The sequence below is a fragment of the Eucalyptus grandis genome, chromosome 6, assembly GCF_016545825.1.
Source record: "Eucalyptus grandis isolate ANBG69807.140 chromosome 6, ASM1654582v1, whole genome shotgun sequence".
In the NCBI taxonomy this organism is placed as follows: Eukaryota; Viridiplantae; Streptophyta; class Magnoliopsida; order Myrtales; family Myrtaceae; genus Eucalyptus; species Eucalyptus grandis.
Window position 1 is genome coordinate 4,323,159 of NC_052617.1, and position 12,497 is coordinate 4,335,655.

Consider the following 12,497-nt stretch of genomic DNA (forward strand, 5'->3'; position numbering starts at 1 on the left):
ACAGTAAATTAGTTGTAACCAAGTCAAGGACTACACAACAAAAGACAAGGTTCACATGTTTGTCATGAACTAAGGAGAGGCATGTTGTCACAAATATCTCGAAACCAATGTTGAGCACCCTTGTTCATTGTGATGATCACAAGTTCTCATTAAGAGCTATGATGATTTTTTTTTTTTTTTTTTTTTTTTTTGGCTATAAAAGAGCTATCATTAGTTATTCAAGGGAATGCAATAAACACTGTGGTAAGACAGAAGCATAAAGGCAGAAGTTGAAAGTCCTGGCACATAATTTGCACCTGAGAAAAGAGAAATGCATTAAATGCATAAATTATACAAAGCTACCTTTCCCAAAAAAATACAAAATACAAAAGCCATCATGTTCTAGATTTGCAAAATATCATTAAAACATTACAGAAAAATAAAGACATGCATGTGAAAGGGAAAAACACTGAGTGTTAAAAAGATATAACTTGACAAAATTCCAAGTTCTGCTAGTGACAAGGAAGCAGATGGCAGAAGGAAATTTCACCGACCAAATCTTGTTTGTGAAACATGATAATAGCTCATGGCATTAAATAACATCTGTCAGGGATCTTCACAGCCTTGGTTTGCAGGAAAATCTCAGGTTATTTGACTAAGTTATTGGAAATGGAAAATATATGGATGACCACACAAATAGATGATTGTGTACAGCTAGCAACCAGGACAATCTGAGATAAGCAGAGTCTATTACACCTAAATGAGATATGGACTGTCACTCTCATGGAAATTCAAAAAGAGTAAGACGAGCGATTCAAAGACAGATATTTGACTTCCAAGTTGAGAAAAGTTTTGCTACACTGGCAGTTTTTCTACTCTCGCACCTCATACATCCGTTCTTTTGTAATCCTTATGCTGGCGGTTTGTCAAATTTGTTTAACTCATTCTTGAGTATTCATTTTTGTTTGTAAACATTGGGGTAGAGTGATTGATATTTGAAAGATAGTTCACCACAATGTAAAAGTAGAGGGTGTAATTCTCCTGTGAGCTATATCAGAGGCTGTAAGTTCTGCCATGGAATCCACAAATCAGTGTAAGGGAAAACCTAGTAATTCAACTGTGCAGTAAAAAGGTGCATTCCCATTATGAGGTATCAGTTTGAGTGGTACTGGCAGCGTGCTAAGGGGCATCAGATCAGAGGAAGGAAAAAGTCCTGCCAAACTGTGGGCAATTATGTAAAATTTGTGTAATGAGTGAATTCAAGCATAATTGGGCTGCTAGAACTGGAAGAAATAAAGTAGCTAAAGGTGGCTGAACCTTTATTAACATCAATCTAAGCTTCACTCTTGTTAACTCATTTATTTATTGTCTTATTGTTGCTTGAATTGTCTGAATTACCACACTTATGCGAATTCTTTCGAAATAAACACCAACTTAACAAAATAAACAATTCAACCCCCATCCCTCCCTTCTTGGTCCTTGTATTCTGCACCTATAACACGTCAACCAAAAAAAAAAAAAAAAATGAAGAAGATCCTCGCATTCATTCTGAATAAAGGATACACAGCTTCCCTGAGAACTTCCAGTGAAAGAATATGAAGCCGAAGTAAATGCAGCAAAGGATTCTCATCTCTACAATATAATTGAAATGTTAGAACATTGAAGCATAAATCAATATGCAGTAATTGAAGATTACCATCTCAGAACCACATCCAATAACAATTATTGATGCACATTTCTATACAGATATTTCAAGAGAAACAAATGGCAACTCCATTGGATAAAGATAAAACCGCCGCTTCGTCATAGAGGCTACGCATTTCAGTTACTGTCAATCTTATTCAGTTATAGAAAATCTTCACCGTAAGTACCCTTGATGCTCCATGGAGTTTGAGGTTCACTTGTAAATTATGCAGGTTTTTGTGTATCAGTAAAAGGATTGAGTCAACAATGTGTGTCATTCACTTGTTTTCTGATTTCAATTCTCTTATTAGCAATATTTACTCCGGAAGAAGAGAAAACCAGAAAACCCTTTCGATTTGATTGACCAACTATATTCATATAATCCTCTATTCAGCTTTTGGCACTTAGTCCTTTTGAAATAACTAAAAGCAACCCTGAATCATTTTCATTTGAGAATTTAAATCAACCAACTTATGCTGAATTTCATTAAGTAAATGTCTATCCATCCAACACAATCACGCAGCACCCAAGTGGATAACTTAATCAAATTTTTTAAGGTTGGTTACAGTGTCACTGAAAGCAAGTAAACAACATAACCCTATAGCCATTTGAAATCCATTTCAAGCATCAATTTAAGTGGTGTAATTCATACTCCAATGCCTCACCTCCTACTCTATGATATGATAAGAATCTTGTACAATAACGTGCGTATGAACATGAGATTCATCCCACTATCGAATAATTGGCATGGTTAATTATACCAATTGATATTTATACAAGAGTGCATGATTAGTTAGTCATAATATAACTTCTTGCAAACCTTTGGAATAAACAAATTATGACAACATACAAGCATTTCTGCGAAACTTCATGATTGTAGCATTCGTATCACATATATTGCATACCTTAAAAACTCAGAAGCCTAATTTCTCCTTATTTACTTTTTTTCTTGTATAAATGATCTCAGAAATCATATTATAGCTATTGCTGAAAAATTTGTGTTCGTTAATAGATTCCATTTCATTCTTAAGGAAAACAAAATTCATCTATATTTCTTGTGCATAGTATGGGCCTTTCAGCTAGTAGCTAAGCAATTTTGAAAGCACAAACAGGTGCAAGAGGCCCACATCTTGACACTAAAGAAGTCAAGAGACACAGCTTTATTCCTGAATTTGAGAGACAATGATTCTATGACTTCAATGAGCTTTGAGTCACAACAAAGTAGCCAGCCCACTCACTAATGCTCACCTCCTATTTCCAAAGCACAGACTTACACACACAAAAGGTTTTTTGGCTTTCTTATACTAACACAGCGACAATTGAAAATGACTGTTCACTAGCCGACATGCCCAAGTACGTCCTGATATTAAATCAGCCTCAGCAATATCAGTTACCCACTTATTACAGAGCTCAATCATCATTCTTGTCGAATATTTGACTTTCGTAAAAGTTAGTTGGCCAAGAAGCATCATATAGATAACATGGCTGCAACTAATCCTTCTCCAACATTCAAAACACCAAAACTAACAACACATGCCCCTGATGTTATAATCTTTCTAGTACTAGATAACAAATATATCATCTTCACACTGTCAGGAGATAAATATTATCAACAAAAGCAATACGAACAACAAATTACTGAAGCAGACAAGCTTTTTCTTTCAATTGGCAAGTAGAAGTAGACAAAACACATCATAAAATACATGTGTATATGAATACATTTGTATTAGTAATACCTCTGGATCAACGTAATAAGAATGCGTGCATTTTGATATATCAATAACGTGATCGTGCTATTTTAGGTACAGAAGCATTACAGATTCATTTGACAGCATAAAATCTTCCAATGATGGTTATACAGAGAGGGCACTAATATATCAAGTGCTGTTCCTAGTTTGGCATTTCTAATGTCCGAAATTTCAGCCTCGACTCTTAAGGGCTAATGAAAATTTTTGAGCTATGAATGATGTCACCTTCAGGCATAGACTTATTTCAATTAACTTATTTTCCTTTCTATCTCGAATCATGTGTCTTTCTTCTAAAACTGAAAGAAGAGGGGGAGAGAGATCTACACAACATATCTTTATCAATCAAAGCATTTACGTTAGCTGACACAACAAATTCATCGTTATAGCATGTTACTGATTGATAATGAACTCGCTGTTTATTTCACAGATTCAAAAAAATGATAAGCTAATGAGCGAAAATAAGATTATAATCACCAAGTAAGGCTTGCAGGAGTAAATGGAACATTTCTGAATGATATTAAAGTGGACCTAAAGAACATTTCTTAGCAATAACACTGCTAGTAAGTAAATATACCTTTTCTCAATGACATTGAAGATATTTTTCAAATTATACACATTATTTGTTGGAAGTCCAAGTCCATCCAGTAAAACTTCAAGTCCTCCTATGCTTTTGAAATGGTTCTGGCCCCTCAGATTCCCAGATAAAGCAGATAGAAGACTTTTCAAGGTCAAATGCTGAAGATTGACATCCATAAACTGTTCTTTCATACTCAACCTTCTGATTACACGCAAGAGATCTGAAACATAAAGGGATCTTTTTGAATCAACAACTGAACCACAGAGATAAGCACTCTACCAGAAGTCTGCACATTTAAGAGGTAGTGACATTGTATTTCCAGTGAAAGCCTAACCCACTCCCATTACCTCAACTTATTGTATCCCACTTGAAAAGCAGTTCTTACAGGAAACGATCAAGAAGGAATCTTATGTGAGAAAGCAATCAGAAAGATTGACAGTACGCGCATCTGCACCATTTGTTTCACCCCAGCTGAAGCAAATTTACCTTAAATGTTGCAAAACTCAAAGCACAAGGTCATTCATTAAGAATGGCAAGTCTCACAAGTAGCAAAAGGAAAAGTTTTTTAACAATATATCTAAGGAAGAAAGACTCTGTTTATGACAATGCTCCTTAGCTATTCAAACTCTATAATCACAAGAAATGAATGGGCTACAAAAACCAAGAATGCAATACTATAACTATATCTCTAAATTGAACAACGACAATCTACATAGCCAGATGCAATTATGCGAGTCACATGAGCAGCGAGAACCTTGAACGTCCACATGACAAATCAGAAATTTTCTATGCCCGTACCATGCTAAATTTGTGAAGAAACTCGAAATCTCCTACCTTACCTACTAACCAGTTAAGTCCACCAGCCTCCATCAAAGAAACTACGGCCTTCTGATGCCAAAGTGACCTTGTTTCGGACATAGGAATGTTCATGACACTATCAGAATCAAATACAGAGGGAGATTTCCGAGGCAGATTACAGCAACTGATACTGCTGTCAAACTGAGCCTTCTTATACGAATGTGGAATCCAATCAATGAAACTATAAATTATGGACACAACATGTACAAGGATCTGTTGCAAAAGCTTGATCTTCTCTAATGTAAAGTTGGAGAAATTTTCATCTGCAGAGAGTGAGCCAGTTATTGTCTTAAGCTGGACAACAGCACCTGCAACAAAGGGACCCCACATTATTAAATTCCATGGATGAGAGAACATACAAAAGACTCACATAAGGAATCCCATCCAAAGTTCATACCCTAAGAAGCCAACTTCATTAAATATTGCAAGTGACAATAATATTTTCATATACTTGAGAAGTAAAGACAAACTGTTAACCTGTTCCAACTTTCACCATAAGGTGGAAAGGGCTAAGGGATTCGAGAAGAGATTTGAGGAATACTAATTCAAGCCCAGAAATTATTGGGACATATTACACATGCACAAAATTAACTCTCCCGAACTCCCATGCAAAAATAAGAAAAATGGTATAATCAAACATGAGACAGAAAGAGATTGAGGGACAAAGAACAGTGCAGCACATCATTCTCACTAGGGATCAGCAGTCACACAGCAATCATGGTCCACTAGACAATTGTCTTACAAGAAAAGAGCTTAAAGAAAGTATTTAAAAACAAAGATACAACATAGCCGGTAACAGCGAGACAAAAACATCCCCAGCAGTTCTACATGACAAAGAGTTTGTATTATCCTACCTTTCATCAATGCCGTAAGCTTTTGTACCCCTCCATAGTAGTCAAAGACTCTGCAGTTATGCATTGAACGTGTAACAATTGACAGAGCGACCAAGACAGGTATGCCTTCAGATGTGACAATGAAGCTTGTAGAAGGCCCCACTAAGTTGATGTTTGATTGCATGATGCTGGAACTCACTGAATTTATTTGGGAAAGAGTCATTCGCTTTTTATAACCGCAAATTGCTTGCATAATATAAGATAAAAAGCACCGTACATTGGGGGATAAAGAGCAATGCACATGGTAAATATAAACAGAAGAAACCCTAATGCATCACAAGAACTGAGCCTTGAGATGAAAAGGAGTACATCTTCTGACAGAATCACTTAAGTATGACAGATAAAGTTGCTAATTAGATTATTGTCAGTGAATTTCTAAAGACCTAACGGCAAGCAAGCACTAATCTCTGTTTATACTTATCAATCCAAGATAGGTTTCTCTTTAAGAAAATGTGATTGCCACAGACCTCATAGCATGCCCTTGACCCAATTTGATTAAGACCGAAAAGCTATCTCATCTGAAGTGGAACCTAGCAGTTGTCAAACTGTCGAAGAACCAGCCAATAGTAAGAAGCATGGGTAGAAATTTGCTCAGTACTTGTAGATATAATATCACCACTATTAAGTGTCCACTGCAGGTGCACCCAAAGAAATACCAACTCAACTCTTGACATTCTGATGCAGAATGCTTCAAACATGGTTTAAAGACCTATGGAAAGAGTGTTAAGTTAGTAATTAATGATTGGATAGTAACTTGAGTTCTTCTATGTTTAGATAGTAACTAGAGTTATTTTCTTTATTAAATTAGGAGTATAACAAGACAAGTGAATTACTTTTTCTGTATAGAGGTTTCTATTTCAACTAGTAGTAGGATTTTCAAAATAGTTCACAAATATCATGGTAATTTCTATTCAACAGAGATATGATAAATTATTGAATTTAGAAAGTCTTTTCTTTTTAATTGTGTGATGCAATTCTTCTCATAATTGCGATGCTTTAGAAACCAAACCATAGATGTCATGCTAAAGAAGATTTAAGCGCTATCCCTAAATAATATTAATCATAACTTAACTGCCGCCTCTCTACTTTGGGACTCTTTGTCTTTATCACACTCGACATAGGCAAGCAAGCTAGAGTTGTTCAAAGAGATGCATGGTACATAAAAGATACTGAACAGATCCCAGAACAACAATAGGGCATACAACACAATAAGCTTTTGTGGTAAACCGTCCAAATAATGCTTCCAAAATATTGTCGACAGAAAAATAGCCAAAGAGGATACTTCGTGATTGCTCATGCAATGAGAGAAAATGATCTTTGATCAATCCATCAGTTGCATTGCCTTAATGGATGTGCCATACATCAAATGAGAAGCTATTACAAAATCATGACTTTAAGAGAGCTATCCTAGATAACTGCTCTAAAGTACCCCAATTACCAGGGACTAGCAGCACAAGATTTGGTTCCTGATCAAGTTCACATCATTATAGATGAACTTTAGCCCTTCTGACATTACAACCACAGAAAAATCCAAATCAATCATCCTCTCAACTACAGTTACAGAATTTCCAGCAGCCTTTTCAGCCCCAAAATAGATCTTGGAGATCCAAAACGTTCAGTAAACTCAAATTTCAACTCTTATAATTGCCCTACTCTAGACTTATACCAAATTAACAAAGTAGAATCTCATCTATATCATCTTATACTTGATAAATTTCTGATCTCCACTTGATCTAATTCTCACCCCAATCAGAGAAGTGGAAGAGAATAACCCAGTTGAAGCTCAATAATTATATGCCTAACTTTGGTTGATTACCTCAAGCAGTAAATAAACAAATGACCAAAAAACAAACATCGAATATCATAGAAGATTCAGCTAACTGCTATAGATGCTAAACACCAGTACTTCAGCTATATGCTCCACAGGCAAATAAAAGGAAGCAGGCAGAGCATAATTTCTTATCAATTTGGGAGCAAAACAACCTTTCCAGATCAGAAGCATTCATTGATAAAGTTCCATTTACACCTGAGTCTAAGATACACTTCATTGTGCACGCAACTAGTGAGATCAATCTGGAATCTTAAGACTATTCCACTTTGTATTTATGTGACAACAATCTCAGTCGCCATAAGGGATGAGCACAATATGAGAATGCTGCTCATTATAAAGCAAACATGAAGATCAGCAAACAGCATGCACAAAGTTGTCCAGTTAAAGAAAGTTGAGTAGGCCACGGAAACCAAAGAGCATGTAGGTCATAGAAAGGCATAGTCACACCAAAAAAGTAGCAAAAACCCTGTATTTCAATGAAGAAAACTAAATGCTGGCCAAAAATGATGAAGTAAAATAATTGGAAAGCAGTATTTTCTTAACTAGTGATCAACAAGAATGATTACCATACAACAAGAATGATTACTATACATACACAAAGTTTTCATACTCTGAGAGATGGAAAAATATATATATCATCAGAAGCATTTCCATAGAGCACATAATGATACGTGAGTAAAAATTCAACTTACGCTCATTAATTAGTGTAGTTAACTGTGCAATCTCCTGAATGAAAATTGATATTACTCCAGCAGGATGTCCAATTGAGCATCCGCTAACAATGTCATCGACATGTGATGAATATTCCCCCAATGGCTCACTTGAAACAGAAGCCTCTGAAAACTGACCATAATTAACCGGCTCCCAGTTCTCATATACAGTCAGGAACTGCTTCAGGAATACTTGAAACAACTTCTTCTTTTCCACCTAGGGTCCAATGATGGGATAATAAACAGTTGCCCCAGATAAATACCAATACAGCAAAGAAAAGGTCTGAAGCCAACTAGACATCCTAGAATATATTTATTATATACAATCATTTGGACAAGAAAAAATCATAATGAATACTTAGGTTAGGGGAGGGTGAATATATCAAGCTGTCCAAAAGTGCCCATAAAATCTGCTCAAAAGGGAAAACACCAAAACCATAATGATGCAGACATTCCAGGAATGTTGTGTACATGAAAACTGGGGAAAAATTTTAGTCCAAAGGTAGTATAATTAGAATCCTACACAATTTTGGTAACTTGCTTATTGCGCTCAGCATACTAGCAGGGAAAGGAAAATTTGTTAAGACTTTGCAATAGAAATAGAAACTTCTCAGTAAATCAACTTATATCAGCTCCAGGATATAAAAGAAACTGGTATTTTTTACTTAACCATCGAATAATTGCTGGTAAACAAAATCGCCCGCATTGGTTATCTTTCTTATGACAAATTCAGAAAAGATAAATAGAAAAGCTTGACTGCTGGTCAGCAGCCGTTCCGCCGTAAGCAGAACCATTTATCTTCTTCTCAAAAATTTTGAAATTCAGCCTTGTCATCCTAACACATTCCTTGGGTCATGGCAGGACCTGTTACAGAGGAACTCTTAATTTGGCATTATTGACTTCATCCAGAGGTCGGAAAACTCTTCTGCCTTTAATCCCTCCTTCATTTAGGGCTATTTGGAAAGAAAAGATAGAAGGGCTTTCCAAAATAAGGAAAGTCCAAGAGGTTTTATAACGGATCGTTGGTTAACCACCTTATCTTTTTAAGTCTCTAGGCAGTAGCCCTTTGGATATCCAGTCAATACTGGGACTTTAGGTCCAGGGGCAAAGAAACATCAGTCCTATTTATGCAGATAGCAAAACACACAAAAACAATCTCCTGACAAAGATCATTCATCCACTAAAGCACAGTATTGCATCCATTTAGAGACCTAGATATCTTGTCATTAAGTATGAACCATCTCCATTTCATGAATGTAAATAGAACAAATACAACTAGAAATTGCTAAATCATACCTAGAAAGGATCTAAGATGCAAAACAATACCTAGAAAGACTATCTGAGAATATTTGAGAAACTTCTAGTTACCTTATCAACTTCCTTCTCATATCTCTCCCACAATGTATACAAGATTGCTTCATCACCAACTTCACTGGAAAAAATATCAAGGAAGTTAGAATTCAGGTGCCAGTCATAATCATATCAAAACCAAGAAACTGAATTTTCACAAGCAATATCAGTTTGCTTAGAGATGAAAACTTGTGCTAACATAATATTCTCCAACTTATTCTTGATTCCCAGCCTTGCTAGAAGGTTTAAACCACATTTAGTAGGATGGACTAAAATCAAGGCTGGATGAGATGAGAAATTGAACGGACTCAAAGTTCCTGTTCCTTTGTACAGTTTTGACCATAGGTACCTAAAACCTTGATTATGATATGCTACGATACATCAAACGAAATAAGGTAATGCCACTCCTTAAGTGGTACACAATGAATAGGCAGTTTGCTTCATCATGTCACACTACATTATGAAGCATGCTAGTCATTTGCTGTTTTACAGGAATACATAACAATAGTTATTTTATAGCTTTTCTTTCGAAATAAGAACAAGAAGTCACGTTGACTTCATTTATCAATTAAAAATTATGTACAATACATTTTCCAAACTGAGAAAGTAGCAGTATTTTCATGTTCAATCTGTTAATTGCATGAGTACACAATAGGGTTAATTATGTCACCATTTCAGTTGTCAGTGAAAATATTTGAACAATGCCCCTTGAATGCAGTTTTCAATGGGGTATAAGGATCATGATGGCGCAAGTTGCGACAAGAAAAATCCATGTCGATCAAAACAATTAATTCATTAAATGTCAAAATGCTAAACCTACCCCTTTAAAGAATCAAAACAGAAAGAGAAGTACGACACAGAGGAAATTAAACTTTTGTTTTTGGTAGGATCAATGAATTTGACATTCCTTTGCATATCCATTCCCACTCAACGAATATTACATCAAAAATTCAACAAAACCAGAGTAAAGTTGCGAATCCGTTTAAGCCCCATTCCCTCCTTCCAGAATGCCATATAAACAATTATACTGCTAATACATCCCATGCAAGATGCGTGCATTTTTCTAAACCTTCAATATGTTTCTCTAGCTTAGTTTGCAATCATAAGCACTGACACTTCGTTCACCTTTCTTTAGGTGAGAAACAAGCACTTCAGTCCCATCTCACTCTTCATATTTAAGAAACAATCTACTCCTGACGGATCATACTTGTTTGTCCAAAATAAAATTTATCCTGTGAGTCCATTAAAGTGCTCGGACTTACAAAATGAAAAGGGAGAGAAAGAAAAAGAAGACAGACTCTTAATAGATTAGGCGATAGTACCTGAAGCGGATTTTTGGCGCCGGAGGTGGAAACCTCTCCCCTTGTAACCCAGAACTGGAGTCTCCAGTTTGTCCGCTCGAAGTCCTTCGAATTAAATCAGCAACACCCTTAACTATGTTCATGCTTTCGACCAAACTTGAAACTTCACCTTCTGATAATCGGCAAGGAGATACTCATTCCTGTTCGAGCAACAGTCCACAGCTCGATCAATCTGTACATTGAAAGAGTTAACCCATCACACTCCCGAAACTCTGAACACAAGAAATGTACGCGCACGAGCATGACTGCCAATTAGCACAAAAAATGGAGTAGCTATATCTCTTAAGTTCTTAACTTCACCGGTTAGGCCGAAAACATTCAGAGAACAACCGCAAGACTACGTCTTCTCCTAATCAAGTCAACTCGAAACGACTACCGTTGCTCCCTCCCCTCATGCGACACGACACGAAAGAGAGATAGAGAGAGAGAGAGAGAGAGAGAGAGAGAGAGAGACAACGTTCGAGCTCACTCCAAAACATCTAAATAGACGAATCGAACGGATTACGGTATCCGCCAAGATACGTAGCAATCTCCCGTCCCTCTCTGGACTTCACAGAGTAATGCGACTCCGGATTCAGAATGCGAAGCGATCGACAAAGCTTCAACGGAAAGAGTCGCTCCGGATTGAGAGCATCCAATCGAAGGTCAAGCGACCGACCGACAACCGGAAACTCAAACCTCCCGGACAAGCCGGCCGACGATTTCCGCGGACGACGATCCCGGGAAGGATCGGGCGGGCGGGGGGCTAGTCGAAGACGGGAACGGACGACGTACCTGATCGGATTGAGGTCGCCGGAGTCCTCCGACGAGAGCCCTAGGGGATTAGGTTTTTGGTTTTCCGGGGCGGAGATCTGCCTCCGAAGATCGTCGAAGCTTTTTCTCTTCAGTGGCGTCGCCGATGCGAAAGGGAATGCCGGGCAATGATGACGAAAGGAATAAGGGAGAAAATGATGAGTAATTAGACTTTAGCCCCGCGAGTTATCTTTATTTCCGATAATGGCCCTTTCGTTGAGCCTGAGCCCAATTAGCTTGGCCGTTAAACGCGGCCGCAGCGACGTCGGACGGGAATGAAAAGCGTTAATTCTCTTAAAACTTTTTCTTATTTCCAATTGCGGAGTTCCCCTCTACCGACAGGCCATCACGCCCGGCTTATGAAAGCTCTCACGAAGTGAAAAAATAGAGGGTACGGATGAAGAGGCATTCGCAAGCTTCGCATAATCCCATCGTGTTTAGCAATTAAGAAATTTGCAAAATATTGATATTCGGAAATAGCTCAAACAGCTCCGATAATAATGAATCGATCCATAAATACGACCCTTAAAAAATCTAAAACATTTGAAGCCACAAGGAAAAAGATAACTTTTGTTGCACTTCCCATTTATCTTGCTTATTATCAGTTTCGATTAGGATTTTTCCAAATTCACAATTTTTTTCCCTAATTCAATAATACAGCTAATTTCAATGAGATTTTATGTGCATATTAGCAATGTAACTCTTTCTAATGAGC

At 37.0% G+C, this 12,497-nt stretch overlaps 1 protein-coding gene across 1 annotated transcript in view; it reads right to left on the minus strand.

The window, feature by feature from the left end:
* The window catches only part of LOC104451222 (BEACH domain-containing protein B), a 42,671-nt gene extending 30,749 nt beyond the window's left edge, over positions 1-11,922 (minus strand). The window contains 8 exon segments of the mRNA XM_039315126.1: positions 1,543-1,611; positions 3,985-4,207; positions 4,827-5,153; positions 5,700-5,876; positions 8,262-8,496; positions 9,648-9,711; positions 10,952-11,162; positions 11,765-11,922. Of these exon segments, the coding sequence (XP_039171060.1) occupies positions 1,543-1,611; positions 3,985-4,207; positions 4,827-5,153; positions 5,700-5,876; positions 8,262-8,496; positions 9,648-9,711; positions 10,952-11,073 (1,217 nt within the window). The 5' untranslated portion in view covers positions 11,074-11,162; positions 11,765-11,922.
* Positions 11,923-12,497: the final 575 nt, after the last annotated feature.